This window comes from Danaus plexippus, chromosome 19 (assembly GCF_018135715.1).
Source record: "Danaus plexippus chromosome 19, MEX_DaPlex, whole genome shotgun sequence".
NCBI lineage: Eukaryota > Metazoa > Arthropoda > Insecta > Lepidoptera > Nymphalidae > Danaus > Danaus plexippus.
The window spans coordinates 811,525-835,519 of NC_083549.1; the positions used below are offsets into that span (position 1 = coordinate 811,525).

The window sequence follows — 23,995 nt, forward strand, 5'->3', positions numbered from 1 at the left end:
TTCGGTATATTATAGAAATATTACAATATTATATACTTTATTTAATTATTGTTACTAACTACACAAAGAATAACAATGAACTGATATCATTTTTAAATACTTATATTCAAAATGTTTTTTAACTTTCATAATTAACTCTATTTTTATTCAGCCAATCTCGGCAGTGACAACTTAGTTCGATACTTAGTACTTTTACGTTCAATAATTAAAAATTCTTGACAGTGACATTTGACATCGCATCTTAAAATAAACAAGACGTAATGAGTGAATATATTTCGGAATAAAAATAATGACAAGTGGATAAATACTTACTCCGCGTCTATTTCCTGTTATATCTTGTTGGACGGGTTTTCGCTGTTTTATTTTCTTGTCTCAATAGTCTCATTGACACAGTGATACGACTCGGCATAATTGGAAGATTCTAAAACTATTATTCCAACAAATGGTCAATAGTTTTGCCTTTCAATACATTTAGTATCAAGTATCAAGATTTACTATCAAGTGTCAACCAAGCCATGTCGTCTTCATGACCGAAAGTATGTCAATTAGGTTTTTTACACATGTTCCATTACAAATATTACTAATAAATATAAGGAAAACTTTTTATATATACATATACATTATATAAAAATTTGATTGAGTACAATTAATGTAAAATATCTAAAAGTTTTATTCAGCTTATTTTTAGAACAGACGATCGTAACAACCGCAAAAGACAAATAAAAATTCATGTCATAATGCAAGCTGCGACTGCTCGCTCCTGATGCTTTAACTATCAGAGCAATTTAGATGAAATCTTCATCTTGATAAATTCGAATCATGTTTGAGAGTACTACATGCCCCTGTCGTATTGGCGTATGTACAAGTACATAAATATTATTGAAGAAGGTTTCGTAATCCCAGTTTAACATAATCATTAATAAAACTTGCTCACTATTTACATCATCTATTACAAAACTAAGTGAGCACCTAAATATGTTTGAAGTAAAACCAGTAAACTATCTATGCGTGCATACGTCCGTAGATACATATTTACAAAAGTGCATTAACGTTTGTACCCGTAAAACATCGAACGTGCGTTAAAATCAAATATAATTTACCTTTGTTTTTAATTCCTGTATTTATGAAATATATGAACACGTACACAAAAACACAGAAACACAAAAAAGTTGATACTCCACTTTGTAAATGGGGCGTGATTTTCGCGGGAGTTTTTATGGTCGCTCGGACGTAGGTTCCACTGGGTGCTCGTAAGCCGACTGTCCGACGTCGGCGGCCGGCGGCTAGTGACTGGAGCGTGCCGTGTGGACTGTGGAGTCCAACGAGCGCTCTCGGACGGCCGCCGCGTGATTTTCATTGAGATAATTGCGTTAAACCGATCGTAGAAAACGTATAACATTATAGGACACGGCTTGTTGATGCTGCACAGAACTGGTACTCGCTTATTACACTTGTGCTGTGATACGCTCTGATCAATAATTATTTTGAACACTTATTTGTATCTACGAAACTATTTACCATGAAATCTTTTTATTTAAAATATTATTCGCATCAGCATAATTTAGATGTTTACCTCATACGATTCGCACTTTGTTGGTAGGAAAAGTTTCGATGGAATTTAATGATAATAAAAGAGATAATTATTTAAAAACAAAATTAACTGAAATCTTAACAGAGAAAAAAATATTTTATAGATAGTACATTAAATATAACGACTTCGGAAATATTAATAAAGCATCAGATGTTTAAAATTTTTAGAACTTTTTTAAATTATTTTTTAATACAAAGGTAGTGACTGATTAGAACATTCAATAGTTCAGTCGTTATATTGATTAGTCAAACTACTCAACTTCACAGACAGGGTGGTCTAATTGACAACATCAACGGCCACCCCTCCCTTAGAAGCTAATAGGGCTAAGAGCATTAGACATATTGATAGGAAGACACGTCGCACGTAGTTTAATAAGTACCGTGAATTTAAAAACAACGTTTACCAATCCAAAACTTCCAAAAACATCACATCTTTTAAAAGAAAGAGTAATTTTCTTAGAGACGAAACCTCTTAGCATTCAATGGATTCACCGTGCGGGTGCAGGGTCCATCGCGTTGCAGGGAGAGGAGCTTCAACAGTGCCTGGGACTTGCGACCCAGGTGTAGGTTTAAGGGGCCCCTAACTAACGCGCGTTAAACGCTCACCTCCACTGTCCAAGCTCCTCTCCCTACCTAACCATATTTGAAAAGAATATAAAATAAAATCTCCTATTGATTTTTGTATTTCCCGCCTTTAATTCAAATATGTCGACCAATCGGTTTAATGACTGACTAAATTCTAACATAAAGGTTCATCATAAGTGGTTTATAGTTGACGGTAAACTGCTTCTCCATTCCGTGGCATATACAATTACTGTGTTATAGTATTATTAGCAAGTGCAGAACCGCTCTTAATAAATAAATAAGGTTTTAAAATAATGCTAGTATTTGGGAGAACCAAATATTCAAAAAGTATACGCTGTCTCATCAACAGCGCCATCTAACGTCTGCGTTGCTTTACTTCGCGCGAGGTAAATCTTCACTTGTAAAAATGACAACTATAGCCAACATTTTATTTGGATGTAGTACGTACATTTTTTAGTTTTTATTTAGATCTATTCTGTATTTTTATCCAAAACATTACTTACGTTAATCGATCACAATGTGAATATCATTGTCATGCTCACATTGTATGAATGTGTTCGGAACTCGTTCACAGTATCCATCCTTTGTGTAACCTATGTAGTATGTAAGCTCGCGTCTCTCGATTTACCGCCTAAATACATTAAGAATAACTTTCGAAGCTTCAAGTGATAATCTGATCAGCAAACGTCGGCTCGTTTGTTGTTTCATAAGGATTCCGCATCTAAAGGTAAAACGCGACCTTGTTGCTAAGACATTCGGTCTTTCGATACGGAACCCTCGGTGCGCTGTCCCGACTCTCACTTGGTCGGTTATTACGCAACACGTGTATATTTCTTAAATTGGTTACGGATTTCATATATATATATATATATATATATATTTATTTTTCATTTTTTTATTTGTGAATTATAAAATAATATTGGCACCGCTTCACTCGCCTAGTACAGTAGTCACAAGATAACTCCTTCCTTCTCAGGAGCCTTAACGCAGTTGTCATCCTTACACGCACGGAGCGTCTCCTGTGTTGTAATTCGTAGACGTGTGAATGAACGTTAGAAACGCGTCGTGTGCAGTGTGGACTTGTGGTAAGGTTATTAAGTTTCTGTTCGCGTGTGTAATACATATTTAAAAATATACGAACACGGAAAATTTATACATATATTACCTTTCATATATAGCGTACAAATTCTCCGTCCGCTTAGTGTATTTGGTGATAGAATAGTATATTTTGTGGACTTAGCTAACTACAGGGAACGATAGACATGCAAAAAAAACAACGATCACTGTAAAATATAGTTTGTATATTTAACTAAAATAAATTAATTCAATGCATTGCGTGTTCTCAGCGTCACGACATCCATTACCATTCTCTTGATGTTACAATCGTTTATAAAAATATCCAACTACGCATATATAATGTCTTAGAATAACATTTGTTTGAAACAGTTAGTATATTTTTAATAACGTAGTGATTAAAATACGTTCGCAATATTAGTTTCACATCATAGGCAAAACCGGTAACTACCACCGATGCTCTGAGACTTAAAGAAATCATAGTCATGTTGGACTTAACCGAGAAATGACGATCTGTACCGGATGTATTGGTGACGGGACTAATGTGACGGAACTGCCTCAGGACAAGTCGGCGTCGGCGCACTCAACACGGAGCGGCGACAGTTCCTCATTCATAAGTGTTGGCAAATCATAGCATTAAAACCGAATGAGAAACGGAAAACGCCTCGTGCGCAGTGTGGGCGCGCTAACTGATGGCAGGCGGACAGTTCCTGTCACATGCCAACGGCCCAAGCCCGCAGATCTATGATTAATTTCATTGAAACCAAATTCCCTGAGAACACCTGGACGTGTGACGCGAGGCAATACGTATATAGTGAATATATTAACAACACACACAATGAGATTACAAATTTGTAAAACGCCGAAACGATACACTAGACCTATACAATAGATATCAAAAAATGTATAATTTCGTCAAAAGTTAAGTCAATTCATAAAAATGAGAATATCATATAAAATAGGCACAATGGAATCGTATAGACATATATATCAGTAGACAACGAGTGTAAAGCACCACAGCTACGCTAGGGGGCGACACCGGCCGCTCGCCGTCAGCGGTGACGGGTCGGTGCATGTGGGGAGAGTTTGTACTTCCAGGCTTACATATCATACATACATCCCCGGGGCGCCCGCGGGACGCCGGGGCTGCTCCGCACAGCTATTACGATAGATACACATACAGAGCGCGCGACTACCCGCCGTGACCTTACACTAACATATCTCTATTGGTCCCTCGCGCCGGGCTGCCGCGGCTCCGTGCGGCGCTCGTACTGCGGACATCCTGCACACGTATATAATAACGCCGCGCGCGCTGCGGCTCCGGGAGGATGATGTATTTTCAACACGAAATGATCGTATGGTCCGGCGGCGGGCGTCGCTCCGGACCTAGGAGTAGAAGGTGAGCACGGACGAGTGGTTCCCCCGCACCAGCAGCACGCGGTCGGCGGCGGTGGCGAGGGCGTGCAGCCAGGCGGCGTACAGCGCGGGCGGCAGGCCCCGGCGCCGCGGCATGGGCTGCGTCACGCACACCAGGCGGCTGCAGGCCGACTGGCTGCTCACCAGCTCCCGCACGCGCAGGTAGCGGTGAGTGCGGGACTCGGCCGCGCGCAGCTCCGACGGGGTGATGCCGACTGCAACCAGGGAGGGGGGTTAGCATGACGTGCCCAGGGTTACGAGACACAATCGATCATATTGAGCTGTACCCTGCACATGACAAATATTCCTATATATTTTAGCAATAAGCATATTGAATGAACCAAGGGACTGCCGGGCGAGCCGTCCTCGTGTGTGTACTCACAGCTGTCGTCCGAGTCGTCCCTGGCGGTGAAGGGTTCTATGAGCTTGTTGAAGTAGGCGAGGGTGGAGTCCCGCGGCCGCCGGGACACGTCCGGGATCATCTTCAGCGACGAGTAGTCGATACGGAACTTGGACAGGAGGGACGCCATGCTGGAAGACGCGTCGGTTATAATGAACAGCTATGTTATGTTACCTAAATAGCTATATTTTTATAAAATTAAATTGAAATAAAAGTAGCCCAAGATTCTCTTTCCTACACCGACTACCAGCCAGTGGAAGTTCTATCAAAATCAGCCCAGCCGTCTCAGAGACAAACAGACAGACGAACATTTTTGTAGAAAAGAATGTTATTTTGATGTATGTACGTCCCGCCCACACGCCCACGAGCCGTCATGGAAATCCGATCCTTTTGATATTTAAAACACGCAGCATGATTAATGTTCGTAGCGCCTCGTGTGGAGTACTGACTTGCGTTCCTCTATCTCCATCTCGGCGTTGTTGTTGGCCAGGGTGAAGACCCGGAGCGGGCACGAGGCCCAGGCCCGCCTCGTGGAGAGGATGTAGGGCAGCAGGAGCGTCAGGCCGCCGTCGTCGTACAGCCACCACACGTCCACCCCGCCCGCCAGCCGGGGGAAGCGCTCGGGGGTGGGACACGCGCCGCTCGCCCCGCCCGCCTCACACGACACGTCGGACACGCTGCTGACTGCGACACATCACTAGTATTATTAAACAATCCTCAGGTGCTGTCAGTCTGTGGCACGTCACCTCCCTTACCTCTGGACTGAGAGTTCAGCGTCTCGGAGGACTTCTTGTGTCCGTCGCCCATTGATGCTGGGGACCAAAAGGTAAGAATATTATTAAACGGTTCGCTAATCACGACTCTCAAAGAATATTTGCTATCGGTTTGATCGAGATATATTCTATTAGACCGGCTCCCCGTGACTCCAGACATGGCTACGACATATATTTGAACAGTGTTAGTACTGACGTGCCAGGGCGGGCTCGACCTGGGCGGGCGGCTGGAGGCAGGCCAGCAGGTCCTCGTCCAGCGTGTCGCAGCTGTACAGACCTCCCGACACGCGCAGCAGAGACAGGCCCATGTGCAAGTCTAGAGCTTTGCTGAACGAAATACAATATGTTAGTATATACAACTAGGTTACAAGTCACGCTTCTGTCACTAATTACTTTTTTTAACAGAGGTTAGAATTTTGAAAAATGTTTTAGGTCGTCATACAGTAAACTATGCGATGCAATCGTTATACATGAGTAACGAACAGCTTTGATCACTAATGAAGTCACTAATGTAAATCAAACTGACAACTATCAGTTTTTTAACGTTCAAACTGTCGGTGCGTCCCGCGGCTGGAGGACATTATAATTTCCAATACAATATTAAGTGTATTCGAGTACTCCTTCACAGAATCTTCTTAACTCTCGCCTTTTCCTTCATTTCGCGACTACTGTACTCATCTCACTACAAGCCGAACTCTAGGAACAACTCGATTGCTTCTCATACAAGTCTCAGTTATTTAAAATATTCTTCTCATACTCTTGTCTGACGTTACAAAGTGCGCCGCCGGAGCTCGACCGGTATTAATCACGATACTAACTGCATGACGTCGATGTAGCCGGCCAGTTCCTGTCGCGGGCAGGTCTGCCAGTCCTCCTTGAAGCCCATCAGAAGAATGTTCGGCTTCAACTTGCCCAGACCGCTCGCCTACATGGAATGATATCACTTCATTAAACGATTCATAGAAAGTAGCTCTCTAATCTCTTTACTATGAGAGGAGTAACCGCTAAATCACTCCCGACACTAGTAGTGTCTCTGTCTCTCCCCCCCCTCCTCACCTGTAGGAGCGCGCCGGCTCCGTCCTTGAAGCTGGCGTCGTCCACGATGGTGTAGAAGGCCTTGATGTTTCGTTTGCTGAACCACTGGTAGGCGCGCGCCGATAGCGCCTCGCGCGTGCGGTGGTTGATGGCGCTCTGCCACACACACACACAGCTATATATGATGATTACCGTCCGTCCGTGTGATGACGTCACGGCCGCATGTATTGCCTGCCTTTGTAACTATCCACTAGTTTTTTACCTGCAGGATGTGCCCACAGAGCATCAGCGACAGTCCCTTGGTAAGGAGATACGTGAAGTCCGTGAGCATGGACCTCTCCCCGGGGAAACCCGTCAGCACCAGGATCTGAGGCCTGGACGGTTGTCATGTTATAAAAAGAAATACGTGCAATTCATGCAGCAATGTTAAAAATAGTCTTAGCATATGTGAATGTTTTTTCCTCCAATAAATGTGATCAGTATTAACCACATTAAGTTCTAACTGTTTATCTCATGATATACAGGGGGTTCACACGAGGCCCGTCACTTTTCGCACCTCTCCTGGAGCCCCTTTTTACATTAAAGTATAAGGAGTGAGTGTTCACCTGTAGTTCTTAACGTGTTCGCTGACCGCGTTCAGCTGGTGTACGCCGGACAGGGCCGCCTTGTACCTCTGGGCCTGGGTGGTGGAGCCCCAGTTCACATCTGACGCACAAGCAACAGTTAGTATATCGGTCGTGAGAATGTGGGCGGGATATTGGAACGTGTGTCACCTGGCTTGCGATACGACACTAGCAAATAGAGGGCCAGCAGGGCTGCCAGCGTCAGGAGCGCGTTGAACCACGAGACCACGAACATGATGGCGGCGCACACCAGCGACCCCGCCAGGGACAGCCACATGTTGTATAACTGCGGGGGAATATAAGATAAGAGCGGCGTGTCCACCGCGCACGGCAATAAACACTGCATACTGTAGCCAAAAAACAGACACCACCACTCACACAGCGCTCGACACGAGTGGTCGGAAAAGCGCCATCTATTGAAAATGAATAGTATTTTTTCTACCTGAAGCTGCTAGTGAAACCGTGAGCAGTATGAGCCCCCTGTGTGTGAACAACACACAGACAGGCAATCTGATGGTTGGGGACTATGGCTGGTTAATAAAATACAATATAAAAAGAAAATTTGATGACCAAACGAAAAGATGTAAGGCATTCCGGCTCCTGACGTATGTATGTATGTTCGTTCGTTTTCTTAACCTTAGTAATTATTGCATGAAAGAAAATGTTTAATATCAAAGAGAGTAGATGAATGGAGAACAGAAATACAAAAACAATGTGTGCTACTCTGAGGAATGATGTACAATACTGACTCTGAAGGTGGGTCTCCAGCCCACGGGGCGGGCGAGGCTGGCGTGGAACGTGGCGAAGTTGATGAGGGCGTAGGCGGCCAGGAAGAAGTTAGATATCAGGGGAGCGATCTGGTTCAACCCGCCTGGACAACAATACCGAGCTTAGTACTATAATACTGACTTAAAAATCATTTCCTGAAATAAATTATGATTATATACAAAAAAAAATGGTTTTTAAAGTTAAATATCCCTATTCAACATACAAACATACATATATATGTGTGTGTATACATATATACGGGAGACTTATGGCAAGTATTCTGTTTCTAACATTATACATAGAAATCTGAGATAATGATCGACTGCTCATAGTTTCCTCGGACACGGCCGTGGCAGCGAGCCAGGAAGATATTTTGTGGGAACGGATGGCTCATTTAACGAATATACACAGTCAATGAAGCTATTGACCTCTCGGGTCAACGATTCAGTTGTTATCGACGCGGAGTTGATAAGAAAGATAAATCTTTATGTAATGAAGAATTAATATACTGTATTGACGGGCGCGGAGTGACGAGATTAATACATTAATGTAACATGATACAGAGACGCGCTCAGCTCCCGCCTGAACTGACACTCATACCGAAGTTAGTGAACAATTCATTGACACGAGCAGGAACAGACCCTGCGGCCGGGGACGATAAGTCACCCTCGGGTTCCACAACCGTGAGAGAGTCGGTCGGTGGTCGTGTTGTATCGGATCGGTATGAGGTTAATGTTGTAAAAGTTAACTAATGACTCTATTAATTTAAACTGAAAAACTGAAATTGTGAACTGTCAGTGATGCCGACATAGCACGAGTCGTACATTCAGTAGAGCCAACATTATATATTATTTATTTATGTACCAAAATGACACATAATTACAGTATTATAAAATAAATGTGATGAACAAAGGATAACTTATTTCTTAAACGAAATCTTTACCAGAAACCCTTCAAGAGGAAACTAGAAAAGAAAGTGGCGTTGATCCGATAAAAAACGAGACATGTGTAGATAAGCATACAAACAGAATTATACATACACAGGCGTGTACACATATACACAAAACATTGACAGACCACTTGGCTATATATAGAGTGTCTCACCCATCAGGATGAAGGCCACGGCTATGACGAAGGTGAGCACGTATCCCCTGACCGGCTCGTTGTTAGCTCCGTAACCCTTCGCGAAGAACTCCAGCCACGGGTACAGCTTGTCCTGACACAACGCCTGGGGGCAGCGCGGACACGACAGTTACACACGGTTCATATATATAAACGCTGTACACCCTCAGGACAGGAATGAGTGAAGGATTGAGTGAAGCAATGAGTGACATAAAGCTCCGGTTGGTAAACCCTTGTAGAAGTGGGTTATACTGTTATTATGTACATCTAGAACTGTGATAACGTTTTCACCTGGAACACCTTGGGCGCGGAGACCAGGGACGCGAGCGCCGAGGACAGTGTGGCCGCGAAACAGCCGCCGTATATCAGAGGTCCGAACCCTGACACCAGCCTTATTACCTACAACATAAAAACTATTATTGCACTTCAAATAGATAATCAAATTTTTGCTTTGTGCTAAGTTATTACGTCCTAGAACTATACACGGAAATGAGATATTCAGACTGCAGGTTCTAGAGTGAGCTGATGTAAATGATTTATTCCTCTCTAACAACTCTATCCTCAGCTTAAACCAATGCGTAGTAATAATTGTCCACCCACATCGTTGCTGTGATGTAGGCCGTATTGACAGGTGCCGTTGTCTCTACAGAGGCCGAGGGTGCCGTCCACCACGTCCTGGAGGTTTCCTGACGCATCCCTCACCACACACGCGCCCGCCACCACCGCGATCAACAAGTACGACAGAGTCGTGAGGAGAATGGCCAGTAGGGTACCCTTGGGGATTGACTTCTGCGGGTCCTGGAATAATAAGCAGCATTGAGTAACCACACTCCGCTTACGGATAAAAATACTTTAATTATAAATGGGCATACCTTCAGGTCCCCGGATATGTTGGCCCCTGCGAGTATACCGGTAGCGGCTGGGAAGAATATCGAGAACACCGAGAAGAAGTTGTGGTGCTGACCCTCGAAATATCTATAGTCCGGACCCAGGTTACTCAGCATCACAGTCCCTGAACATAGAAGAGATAATCATTATAGCAATTAAAATATTGAGATAACTTCAATGTTTAACGGAAGGAACAAACTGTGCGAGACGTAATTATTTAAAAAAAAAGAATAAAAAATAAAACACTTCCTATGAAAAACCGTTCAAGAACTGCTGTAATATTTGCTGCGACCATTGACCTAGCTACAGCTAAAGTTCCCACTTACAGTTAAAGCCGACGAAGCCCTGCGCGACCTCCTGCTCGCTCTTGGGCCCCACGAGCGCCCCCACACAGAAGTCCGCTATGGCTGCCAACAATACCACCAGCAACACAATCTGAGCCTTCGCCTCCCATTCCATACCCACCATCACGATACCGGTGAGTAAAACGATCGTGATGCAGCCGTAGATGGCCTGGTCCTGATACATAGAAATAAACCCACGTGAATCACCTTCAGAGAAATTTATGATTTTTTTACGATAAGTGAGCTTCCTCACACGTTATAGATAAAACGTAAATCCATCTAAAAGGAATGATTTGGACAGGATCCAACGCCGCGGGAAATATTTAAATAACTACTAGAGTATCTCACGGACTTCCGCTTCCAAAATAAAATGAAAAATATAAAAACTCGTGTGACATCGCCCCTAAGGGCATCAGTCTGAATATATCTTTTGGGAGACATCTCAAACGCACCCAATTCTTGTCGACCATGTAGGCGGTCTCTGGTATGAGTGTGATGAGTGACTCCGCGAAGCCCACCACGTACATGGCGCAGGCGACTGCGTTGGCCATAGAGAAGATGAGCCCGATGGAACCACCGAACTCCGGGCCCAGGGAGCGAGAGATCATGTAGTACGTACCACCTGGGGGACATCGATCAGAGAGACGAGTTTAGGAGATGTATAGTGAGAATTACGTCATCATATTAAGAGACTTTTTTTTACTTAGCGTTAATATGAGACATTTTTTAATTCTTAGTAAACAAAAAATAATCATCAGACAAATTGTGTGAGACTTTTATTATATTTACACCGTAAAGACGATTTATTTTCCGTGGCACTAAATACCAGCTGTTAAGCTATGTTGCGTTACCTACCTCCTTTAATGACTCCGTTGGTGCTGATGGCGGACATCGAGAGGGCAGTGATGGTGGTCACCACGCTGGTGGTCAATATCAACAGAGATGCCTGCGCTGCCGACCACAACACTTTACCATTACTATATTATATCACACAACATATAGTACATGGAGAAGGAACTACATGAGACTTTTGTAACAAAAAAAAAGTAGCCTAGAAACGACTTTATTATAGGATAGTAATAGTATCTCAGAACAAAGCAACAAAGATTTGAAATCATAAATCACAAAATTGTTTATACACAAAAGACCATACTAAATTTCAGTGACACTAAAATGGGGACTTAAATGTTTGTGGGCTGGCATAGTATATATATATATATATTTTTTTTTTTTGATAAATTTAATTTTCTTTATTGGATATAGTTACATAGGTATCGTTCATTTTTGTAGTACGATTTGAATTACAATATCCTTTGGTTTTTGTGATACCCTTTTCATGGGCGAGAAATTTATGTCCAGAGGGCATTCTCCTGCCAGGGAAATGAATACAGTCGCTGGAGGTTATGCCTGAAGAGTACGATAAATGAAGAAGCTGTTTGAAACCCAATTAAAGCACTTTTGCCATAGATCTCATTGATTGTCTAATATTTTCCTTCTTCTTTTAGAAATGGGGACCTTTTTCCCTGAGGTCAAGTCTTTCAAACGCTCCAATACGCTACGTGAGTCATCTCTATATGGTTTTATAAGATTTTTCCGTTCTTGCAATACTCACGGAATACAATACAATCGCATCCCAAAATATTGATGCCGGAAACTTGCCAGCCAACTCTGACGTCTTTCCACGCTTTGTTGTCGGTTCATCACGTGCGTTCCACTTTGCTAACTGACTATTGGACTTCGGTGTGAAATAATGAAGCCAGGTTTTGTCCATTGTCACATATCGGCTCAGAAATTCGGGTTTCCTACTATTGACCAACTACTATTTTGATATGTCCGTCAGAACCGGCCTTTCTGGAATCGACTGCGTGCATCATGTTGGCTGGTCATTTCATGGGGCTTAAGCAAACCAAACCTCTCTACGATTGAATTCAATTGTTAAAAGTCAGAATTACATTTAGGAAGACACGCCTGGACTTAAAAATATATTTTTTTGGCCAAAACACGTGCCTTGTAATTTAAAAGGTAGAGTTAATAAGAATTACATGTATTTAATACTTGCAGCGCCGTGTATATGTCAGTCTGTGAACTTTTCAGCCCATCTTAGAGTAATTTCATCCTGGATACTTACCAATCCCGGCCTGACCCACGACCCAGGACAGTCGCAAGAACAGCATCACACCCCAGATGTTGAGGAGACATCTCATCAGGACACCCTTGATCCAGCCGAACTTGACAGATGTGGTTGGTATGGCCACTGTGGCCTGGTCCTTTTCCATGGTCTGACCTGGCTGAAAGGTTTGACTTGAGTCTAAACACAAGTTTACGGAACAATTCGTCCAATAGCATGTAGTAGTAAAAATATCTTTTGTATTGAGATTTTTAAGATAATATCAGAACATTCAAAGTTGACTTAGGTAAAAAAAAAAACACGAATAACGTTAAGTGCCGAACGTGAGCTGACAAATATATTTTTATATATATAAAAATAATGATTATTATTATAAAAATAATACGTGACAATACACTATAATACATTTTCATTAAGAAAAATATAAAATTATTTACGACAGTGAAATTACAAACGTAATTTAATATTATGCTTTCCATAATAAATGATATTTAGAAAGTAACTGAAACACAGTTTCATAATAAGTATGAGAGCACTCGTTATAGAGAATAATTTTTTTTGATAAATTATAATTTTAAAATAATATCGGTAAAAAATTTCATACAACTTCGATGTTTTCCACATACGTACACGCAGCCGTGCACAGCAGTTTTTCATATTGCATACGAATTATTACAATACAAGCACTTAGCTTATACACTTCGATAACGTATCTCAATAGGAACATGTAATTACAATCAGGTTTATAACGAGATGACTATACGAGCAACTCAACAATATTAATATAAACATAAACAGTCGCACAGTTTTCCTCTGTAATATATTAATCTCCTACGTAGAATATATAAGGCAGCGGTCGTGAGTCAGAGGTGCAGCGCGGTGACACCCACAGACGAGGCCGCGGACATGGCGGTCTGGTGCAACGGGTCAATGGGGTCCCATTAAAAATTAACTATGATTAAATCATTAAGGTGTTTTCGACGATATAAAGAGTACAAGGCCCGCTACGTATACGATGAAGCTAGGAAATATTTCGTCTATTCAATAACAACCCAATTAATTTGATATTTCTTTATTTTTTTATTAATTTTACTGCGAAAAACTAAATGCGCAATAAAAAAGACGCAAGTAAAAAACCCACTTTTTTACTTAACTAAAATGTTTTAAAATATTCAGCGATTGTTTTAAATTGGTTACACTCAAGTTATAAATAATTGCAAAAATTAACATTTACAACAGCTAAGGATATGAAATGCAGTATATTTTAATTTAATAATATAGATACTGGCGTGTTTATTATCTGAATTCCAAATAACTCGATCTCGTCTTATCAGAATATTACTGTGTCTGAAGTCATCTATCCCGTCTACACACATATATATGTATATATAAATCGTATATCCGAGTTTCGATCCTGAACCTGAATACTATTTTGAGTACTGTGTCCTTAATCTAAGTCTCCATTGTCGTACTACATACGAAGCGTCTCCGTGTCTCATCTAATAACCTATGTTAATAATATAATGTACTTTATTGGCTAAGAACTGGTAACGCTCCGTATTTCGTGTACGATGTATGTACACAGAATAAGCACAATGTTAATCTAAAGTTTCCGTTGGTATTTTGTAACTGTGAAGGTAGTATTTGACTCTCAAAATGACCTTGACCAATTAACAGACGGCACACGGTTGTAGCTTATCTCGGACCTAGTAAACAACCGGCGCCGGCAAACATCACATACTTTACCACCATTCGCCAGTGCGCATGGTATTACGAACAGTATTCACTTATCATTCATATACCTACACTGATACTATTATGAACGAGAATTTAATCGAAATACGTGAATACTATCCGTGTGTGGCTGGCCGGGCGAACTTATTGTTAGCGTATACTGTTATCGCGAGGGAACTCTACGAATCATTTTCTCGTTTGATTTTTACGATACAATATAGACCATTTGAAATTATATTGATTTTTTTTCATGATTAATTTATTGCGAAAGTGACAATTTAGTTATTAAATGAAAAATTCTTGATTTTTAAATGATAGCCTTTTTCAAGTAACATTAGCACGTATTCCTTCCTTATGTTAGTGAGGAACGAAAAACTATATCTACTAACACTGAATGTGTGTTTGTAATTTTAAATTCATAGTTTTTGTCTACACTCATGAAAGTATACGAATAACGATCACTGCATCAAAAATGCATTATTTGAAACTTCGCCCGTGTATCTTTCTTCGCAAACATCTGAAATATCTGAACCGATTTTGGCGGGAATTTCACTCCCGGGTAGTTAATGTCTTAAATAGTGACTTTTAAAACGAGGAAGTTCTCAATTCGACTAAATTGTTCTTACGCTCTTACTCGTCCGTTTAAAGACCAATTTTTAACATATTCTTTCTAATATAAAGGACATTGACCTGAAGTGGTACCATTGTCACCAAGTAAGCATCTAATTAAAGGCTCCTTAAGAAATCAAACGAAGTCTTATAATGACGGTAACGCGTATTTCAACGAGGGTTAAAATGCGGGCGAAGTCAAACGCAAGAGCCTGTTTTAAATAAGATAAAGGATAAGCAAAAAAACATGACTTCATACACAATTATAAAGCCGAGAACTCCGAAACGGTATACAATGAGCGGTTACAATGAGGACTCGAGTCGAGTTATGACGGCAATAGAGCTTTTATTACGAGCACGACATACATACACACACACAAACATACCTACGTACAAACATAGAATATATTGGAAATAAAAATAATACATGGAAAAAATTCAAACAATATATATTATTGAATAATGACGTAATGGTCGGCATGCTGACACTACATACGCATCGTTACCAGTATTTCATAAATAAATCTTCACCGATGATACTATTAACGCATTAACAACAACCTCGGACTAAGAACAGGTCTCTAGAGGATTGTCGAATTGTATTTAATAGAAGCAAAGTGTTCGAGTAAAACATAACTGCGATTGAATTTTAAACTAACTTATTAATATGACGGGTCGTATTAAATAATGCCGCTATAAGCTGACATCACAGCTAACGACAAATATTTAAGACAATAGCACATTCAGTTTGATACACGGCGGGGTACACACGTGCTTGCACGGCTTCGCAACCTTCACTCATCAAACACGTGTCGCGACGTACTAGAACATACACATTGTATATGTTCATGTATAAACTTTTTTAATTACGATAATATTTTTTTTTATTCTATTTTGGAGACATACAAACTTTTTACTGTCGCAAAAAAGTTGTTTACTTTGAAATGTAGGTATAGATTTGGAACGTATGTGTTTTAATGTTAGCTATGGCTACGTCGAAATACGACGTAGTTAAATTATTAAGTAGTATTAAAGTATGCTCGTAAACTACTACAAGTTGGGTAGTATTTTATAATTACTGCTGGGACAGGCGTGGTGCGTACACATATTTAGACGTCCTGAGGCCGTCCGTGGCTTCCGCACAAACGGACGCAGTTTATGAAATATGTTCTATAATAATCTATACCCTTATTACGTAGAGACGATTGAACAAGTAATTCATGCAAACAAATAAAATTAGGACGCGGTTCATTTAAAGCGAGCGCTATAATAAATAAATTATTTGAAACATTAATGAATTAACGGTATAATTTTGCGAGCTGAGACGGAATAGCATGTCGAACGGTTCATAGCATTAGTATTTGTGAGCAACTATTTAATAACACTCAAAGAATTATGTTACATACACAACCTTCCTACACCGGCCTGGCCGCAGTCGGGTAAAACGTTACCTACCTTCCTTGATAACGATGCATTATGAAGCTCATCCAGGGTGGGTCTAGGAGCCGCGTGCAGCGACAGGACATTCCTGTAGTTGTCCAGCCGAGGTAGGGCCTCGCGGGTGAAGTGTCTAAGAGGTGGCATGGATCAATCATTTATGGTCTTTCGAGTCATTAAACACTTATGATGAAAGACATAGTCCGCAAATATGTTTAGTGTATTTTTCTCTAAAAAACTGTTCTGAGGTAAATGACATTGAATTTTTTCGATCTATACAGAATAGCAAACATATACACTTGAAGTTAGAAGAGTCAAATATTGTATCCTGTACTGCATGTCATTTTTGGTTGTATTAAAAAAGTTGCACTTAAATCTTTTCAGTATTCTTCATGGAACGCGACATACATACATACATACTCGTAAATTGACATACTGATACAATATATGACCCGTAAATGACGAAGCAGTCACAAAAATTGATAAGCGATTGCAACGCGATCCCTCATTATGTATTTGTGTCGCTTTCAAACGATTTCGTAATAGAAAAAGTCGTCGAAAAATGTAGGGCCCGCATTGTGTGAGTCTGAATGGTGCGTGAATGTGGATGCCAAGTTGTGTAACGTGCTCGTTATTATTACGAATTAAATGTTGCGAACGAAAGTTAATGAAATTAATAACATTTAAAAAAATACGTACCTGAAACTTTTACCGTATTTCGTGTCAGAGGTCGTTAGAGGGTCGTCGCTCTCCATGCCTGAACTGTCAGAATCCGAACGAGGGTCAGGATTTTCCATCTGGAAAAATTAATATATTTATAAACATCTCTCCCCGTCTGATTGTTCATTGTTATATGACCTCTAGCCCAGACCCTTATTCTGTGGCCAAAATTTTAGGTTGGAGAATGTATTTGAAAGACCATTAGAGTTTTTTATGACTCATTCTTTCACGACGTAATACAACGACAAGGACTTTTAATATTATCAGAAACGATACGTTATTAATTTAATATGTTTGTAATAAATATTAAGTCGAAAATAGATCTTGACAGACATTAATGTAGAATTATGTACCATAGGAATCTTTATTCCCTAGCTTTAAAGATATTTTTAACACTTTTTTTTTCTAAGTAATTATCTTTAAAAGATAAAACGGAGGTAATTTGTAAACACGACTTTATTTCCTTTATTTACCTTATAATTCTAATATTATAGATGCGTAGTTTGTGAACATGTATGGTTGTCTGTTACTCTTTCAGGCAAAAACTATTGAACTAATTTTGATGTATCTTTAACGTAATGTGCTGTAAACATCAAAATCAGACATATGTACGTTTAACACGAAACTCCGTGTAGTTACCGCAGGATATAAGACCCGTGACTCACGACTGTAGATGTCGCTGACGGTTAGTAACGTCTATTGTTCAAACACACTCTACAATTGCTGAACCTAATTCGAAGTTACGGACCACTACTAGTGTACCTATGTATAATACTCTAAATGTATTATATATAATAATCATCAGTCGAGTATTCTACAGGACTTTTAGGTATACAGAGTTATAAGAGAGACACAGTTGTCATTAGTCCAATCAAATCTTCCAGTAAGTTACCTATGTTAATATTATAACAGAAGAAAACTTAGAAATTAATAACTGGAAACGCGCCGTAAGTAGTGACGATGTGACTTATGGTAGCGGTAGACGGACACAGTTCTACTCGGTGGTGTTTTAATGGACTACACTTATTTGAGGTCTCAGCAGCTGGACACTATCTCAGTGACGCTTGTAAATCCGCAGGACTGAAGGAGTACTCGTTGAAAAACTTATTTAGAAGGTCGGCAATCAAAAGCCAGTTCAACTATACTTGATTGTAAGGAATTTTAGTATATTACATTACTGCTTAATTCGTGATTCATTCGTCCGACGCAGCCTTTCTATAACCTTGAATAATTTGATTGAACTGTACATAATCAAACCGATATAACTGTTACGGCTTATTTTATATTCCAGGAGTTAAACAAATCTATCAAAATTATTTAATTGGTTGAGTACAAATGGGACGCTTCCTGGTGGGAAACGCTAATTTCTGCCGTAATTGGACCTTCGTTGAGCGCTGAGCCCCGCCGCGCTTTCCTCGGAGTACAGGCGACCTCGCCTCAAGACATCGAGAATCGTATTGGCGTACAGGATATATTTAGATGAACTAAATTTAGATCCACCCACTTATACGAGCGGATCCGCGGGTCATTTTGATTCAGGCGGTGCAGACAGCGACGTTATCACGACTTCACTACGGCCGGCTTCTGAATAAATCTCGTCTTACTGCTTATTGAGACCGTCGTAACAGACCGTTTACCTGTCTCATAACGGCATTTCATGTTATAAAACAATACAAGGATGTAGAGACATACGTACCCATATGATGTTGTGTAGGTTTGTCCGTCTGTCAGGTGTGCGACAAAACTCACATATATTAACATTTTCCAAGCTCTATTTCTTAGATACTTTTCTCGATCAAATGTTAACTATATACCTGGCTGCCATATATATATATATGACGAAATTAATAACTCATTTAAAAAAATGTAAAATTTTAAAACAGTATAGTTTTTAGACAACTGAAAACTTTGTGTTTCCATTGCATATCATTTCCTCTCGACTCTATAATATATAATCCTTAAATATATTTTAAAGATGAATCAAACGCCTTTTATATATATATATTGTTTAATAAATATTTATTTACATACAGGAAAAATTAAAACTCTCAGTATTATTTATGAATTCAATAATTAATTCGATGTATACTGTTATATCTTCATGTATATCAATTATAAGAAAAAATGTAATCACAAATAAAACAAATAGGTTTTCATTACAATCGTAATATTTACTGAGGAAATGACAATTCTGTGAACTTTATATATTGAGGAATTTAATATTTTTTCGAGTTTCAGTTTATCCTTGTATGTTTCCAACGGTCGGAACACCAGGGATTCGTCGGGTAAAATGTACACGAAGTACACGATTTAAAAAGTCTGGTATAGTTTACAGAATAGTCTCTACATTTACCTCAAATTTTAAATTTCCTTAAAAAAGGCATTAATATTACTAAATTTATGAACCACAAAAAAAAATCCTATTTAATTTTATATTTATAATGTTAAAAAAGTCCGTCTTTCCATGATTATCTCCGTAACGGCTGGACCGGTATTGATAGAACTCGTGGCGTGATCTCATTCTTACACTCCACACAACATATATTCTGATCTACCTGCACCAATTACGTTTTATTACCAAGTATTGCATTAAAGACGTCATAGGAATATTCTTTTAAATTTTCCTAGATTGTAATCTCTTGTATAACATTTAATATTTTATTCATCAGTGAACTAATAGATATGTACAGAAGCTATAAATACGATTAGTATCAGAGAATTTAATTATTTAGGAAAAACTAGTTTCGTACATGTGTTACCGGAAATGTATGAAATCAAGGAATTGTATACAAATCCTAGGAAATGTGTACAATTCCGATACTGTTTAGGAAATGTATAAAATATTGTTTGAAAAACTATTTAATGCATAGATATCCTAGGAAATGTATAAAGTGAGAGCTGTTTGTAATAAAACACGTTGTTAATATTTTTTTTATTATAATACTTATTGAGTCAATCGGGTAACGGTCATGCTGTAAAATAATAATAATATAACCTAACCAAACCTAACCAATAATCACGAGAAGTCTTTCTAGCAGCTATTTTTGCCGTAGAAACTTCTTCAATTAACTCTTTATAACGTTCACCTTCAATAAAAGCAGTGTTTTCAGCGTTTGTTAATATTCTTAATGACGCCTAAGTCCTATAAAATCGCTCTTTCATAAGCGCGATGCGTGATTCTTAATACCCTCCCCTCGTCCCGCTGTCCCCGCGCATCCACCAATATCTTAAATGTTTTACATTTCCGATTGCTATTTAGGAAATGTATAGATTTCCTAGGAAATGTGTAGATTTCCTAGGAAATGTGTAAGGTGTAAGTATAGTACAATTTACTTCATACATTCCCGTACGGTTTTAGGAATTACATACATTTCCTAGGAATTGTATACAATGACGGATTACATACATTTCCGTTAACATATATATATAGTTATGACATCGAAACGAACTAAACAGCAGGCACCAAAAATGAAACTATGAATCCAAATATACTTGGCGATTTATTTTTGTAAAGTAACCTAAACGTCGAGTAAAATGTAAAAATAATATAATCAATCTCGTAGCGTAGCCAAAAAGATTTTTTCTTATTAATATGTACTCACACATCTGAGACATTATTGAGAATCAATTATTTTCCACCAAGCTCTAGTAGACGAGATGTAGCAAAAAAAAAACCAGTTACTGTTGATATCTACAGCAGAAAATAGCTTTAATACCCTCTTAAAGAATGTATAGGATTGTAAACCAGTCCCATCCAGCTCATACACGACTCGCCGACCCCCGGATCTAGTTTAGAGGTGAAACACACGTACCTACACGTTGTAACTCCTAAACTGTTTATAACTAATGATCACACACGTGTACAATAATAGCATTAGAATTCATTTTATATATGTATAACTTAATTAATACAGAAAAGTTGTAAGTCACGTGAGAAATTGATAATGTTTAAAAAAAAAAAGAAAGAGCGCCCGTGCTCCATTCAATTTGTTTTTGCAAACTTATAGTAAGTTTACTGATATGATCTCTCAATAATATATAATTTTATAGAAACATAGCATTGATAATTCAAAAGTGTTCATGGACGCGTGCCTTAAGACTCTCGCTAATACGAAGACACACCCGAGGCTATGGGAAACAGCAGTTATCCAATTTGATACTATTATGATTTATAGTCGCAGGCGCCTCTGAACTAGACCCTCATCCTCACCTTAGCAGTGACGGAATACATCCAGCCATATCCTGGATGTCTTTTTGAAGATCTTCAATGAAACACTGAGATAGTGCCCTTATCGTCTAACACTATGTATATCTACTTACCATGAGGTAGATTGATAGCCAGGTTCTTTCCCAGGGGTTCACAAACTTATTTTGTCTCCTGCCCTCTTTGAGAAAAAAATATTTTTTGGCGCACCAATTTATTCAGCTAAAGAAAAACCACTATAACTTATGATAGCCTTATGAAATTATAAATAAACCCCCAGGCTTTTACACAACACCCCCATTCTTTTCTGGGTCTTTTACCGCCGAAAGGCTGCTCTATTCGATCCCAAATTTAAAAAAAACATCAATAACACTCTATGCCTACGACAATTTTTGCGACGTCACACTACAACCCAATTCCAGTTTCCCGTTCAATAACCAACCTATGTTTGTATGTAGAATGTGAAGATTTACGATTGAAAAACTTTTAATGCACTATGGAGTGCGACGATGGACTCGAGTGGTTACATACTTTTATATGTACACAACCAACGAAGAGTATGTTACGACCACACACCCAGTGTGAAATCTGCTTAAACATGAAGAATAATATGAAGCACACAGGTAGAGAGAAGAACAGAAGCAGTTATGAAAGACGAATTGTTTGTCGGGAACACACTGCTGATATTATTTACATAGAAAATCACAAATACAGTTTAGATCATATCAGATTTCATACAATTGTTTTATATGACTCATATAATTAAATATACAGAGATAATTAGTCATTATTCCTATGCAACCATTGTGTCATAAACTGCCTCTATAAAATAACTGGTCCGTGATACCTCTCTTTTATTAGAGGAAATTATTGAATGTGCTTCTTTATTAAAACATTTGTCTTCCTCACGGATTCCATTGTAAAGATTGTAAAATTTTAAAACAATGTTTTGTCTCGGCTTTGTTAAACTGAAAAGTTACAAGATAATACTCGTAGATATGGTTTTATGATTTTTAAAATGTACTTACCCACTATTATGCATGATTGAAATGTTTCTAACATATATTAATTATTTATATAATACAATGATATGTTTTTAACTATCATCCTGTTCATCTTAAAAGATTAATTTTATCCCGGATAAATATATATATCAGTATGTTCTTGTTAGTTCAACAAATAAATTTTCATAACTAATTCACATAAAAATTGTCTTGTTTCCTCATAGCATTGAATTTATACTAATTATAAGAAATATTGCAATATATAGCATTTTAATCTTAATGTCCTGGTAGCGCTATACCCAGATTGTTGCTATAACATGGGCTTTGTAAGCCAAATATAAAATATCATAGAAAAAATTAAGTAACTTATAATGAATTAATAACAGCTATATATAGTAGTGGCAGTTTGTTTAAAATGTTTATAAAAATTAATTTCAATTAAAAAATTGGTCTTATTATAATAAAAAATACACAGTATTAAAAAGTAACAATGATCTAATAATATTAATTTTTAATTTTATTGTCTTTGGTTATTTGTAGTACTTTTTTTTTTTAATGATGACTATTTATAAATAAGTTTAACATCTTCATGGACAAAATACAGAGTTACAGACATATATTTTTAACTTGAAAAATCTTAGAGTTAGCTCTATTTAAATCTCTGGATTTATTAAAACTTAACTAGATTTTATAAATATTTAAATGTTACCTCATTCTAATGCATAATCATTTATAATGATTAACATAAAGCAAAAATATAGCATTAAAATAATAAATAAAAAATTTCCCACCTGAAATCTGGTTGTGGACGGTTGATCTTTGAATCGTGAAGGTTTCTCCATGTCTCGAAAGCTGCTCTTCGTGACGGGAGACTTGGGAAGAACAACCACGTTGCTATCCGAAGGCTCAGGCAACAACCGCTCCTTTTCGCATTCTTTAACTTTAAACTGTAACCCGGCCTCTACGTCGGCTTCATTCCTAATAATCTCGGAAGGATATTGAATGTTACCATTGGTAGCTGCCATGGATTTGGCTGAACTAATTTTTCTAAATCGACCGATAATAACATCCTCTTCGTCGTTTGCCGGCGTGATAAACTTTTCTCTTGCCGATCTACTATTGTCTGGGCTAGAATTTACCGGGCTTAATTCGATGTCTTTTGGATTGGATTCCATCGTTTCTTTTATACTTATTTGGAAAATTACCAAAAACTTGGATGTTTAATTCACAGAACTCATCGCAGATAATGACACTAATATTGTAGAGCCACGCGAAAGTAAATTTAAAAGACTTGTCGTTTAAAAATAAATAAACTATTATTTAACGAACATGGTTAGTATATAATTCATTTTATATAAACTTTAAAATCTTAAAATTCAGCTAACGCAAGTCCAGCAATACAACAGTCCACCACAAATAGAGTACAGCTGTTGACTGAATTTTTGTTTTCGCTCACAAATCGCGCGTCGCGCGCGCGCTCACTTCAAGTTTCAACACGTGTGACGTAAAAATGAAGGAAGTCACGTTCCAATACACCTACG

General features: G+C 38.6%; 2 protein-coding genes across 3 annotated transcripts in view; both read right to left on the reverse strand.

Annotated features, from left to right (window-relative positions):
* LOC133319356 (mucin-2) overlaps nucleotides 1–1,292 on the reverse strand; it is a 32,313-nt gene extending 31,021 nt beyond the window's left edge. Inside the window, exon 1 of one of the 2 annotated variants that reach the window (XM_061523413.1) lies at nucleotides 1,101–1,292. The gene's annotated coding sequence lies outside the window, so the exon portion shown is untranslated. Of the gene's footprint in view, nucleotides 1–312; nucleotides 403–1,100 lie in introns of those variants that run through there. The other variant, XM_061523414.1, reaches the window with a different exon arrangement.
* Nucleotides 1,293–3,455: 2,163 nt separating this feature from the next.
* On the reverse strand, nucleotides 3,456–23,947 carry LOC116768000 (bumetanide-sensitive sodium-(potassium)-chloride cotransporter). The gene is made up of 22 exons (XM_032658607.2): nucleotides 23,246–23,947; nucleotides 17,226–17,323; nucleotides 16,545–16,659; nucleotides 12,747–12,906; nucleotides 11,474–11,569; nucleotides 11,071–11,240; nucleotides 10,601–10,793; nucleotides 10,259–10,398; nucleotides 9,987–10,184; nucleotides 9,678–9,785; nucleotides 9,369–9,492; nucleotides 8,246–8,367; nucleotides 7,647–7,782; nucleotides 7,479–7,578; nucleotides 7,136–7,247; nucleotides 6,895–7,029; nucleotides 6,657–6,763; nucleotides 6,035–6,165; nucleotides 5,821–5,877; nucleotides 5,515–5,749; nucleotides 5,048–5,196; nucleotides 3,456–4,880 (listed from the first exon to the last, which is right to left on the reverse strand). Exons 1-22 carry the CDS (start codon nucleotides 23,627–23,629, stop codon nucleotides 4,636–4,638), a joined length of 3,315 nt encoding a protein of 1,104 aa, XP_032514498.1. The 5' UTR covers nucleotides 23,630–23,947; the 3' UTR covers nucleotides 3,456–4,635.
* Between the last annotated feature and the right edge of the window lie 48 nt (nucleotides 23,948–23,995).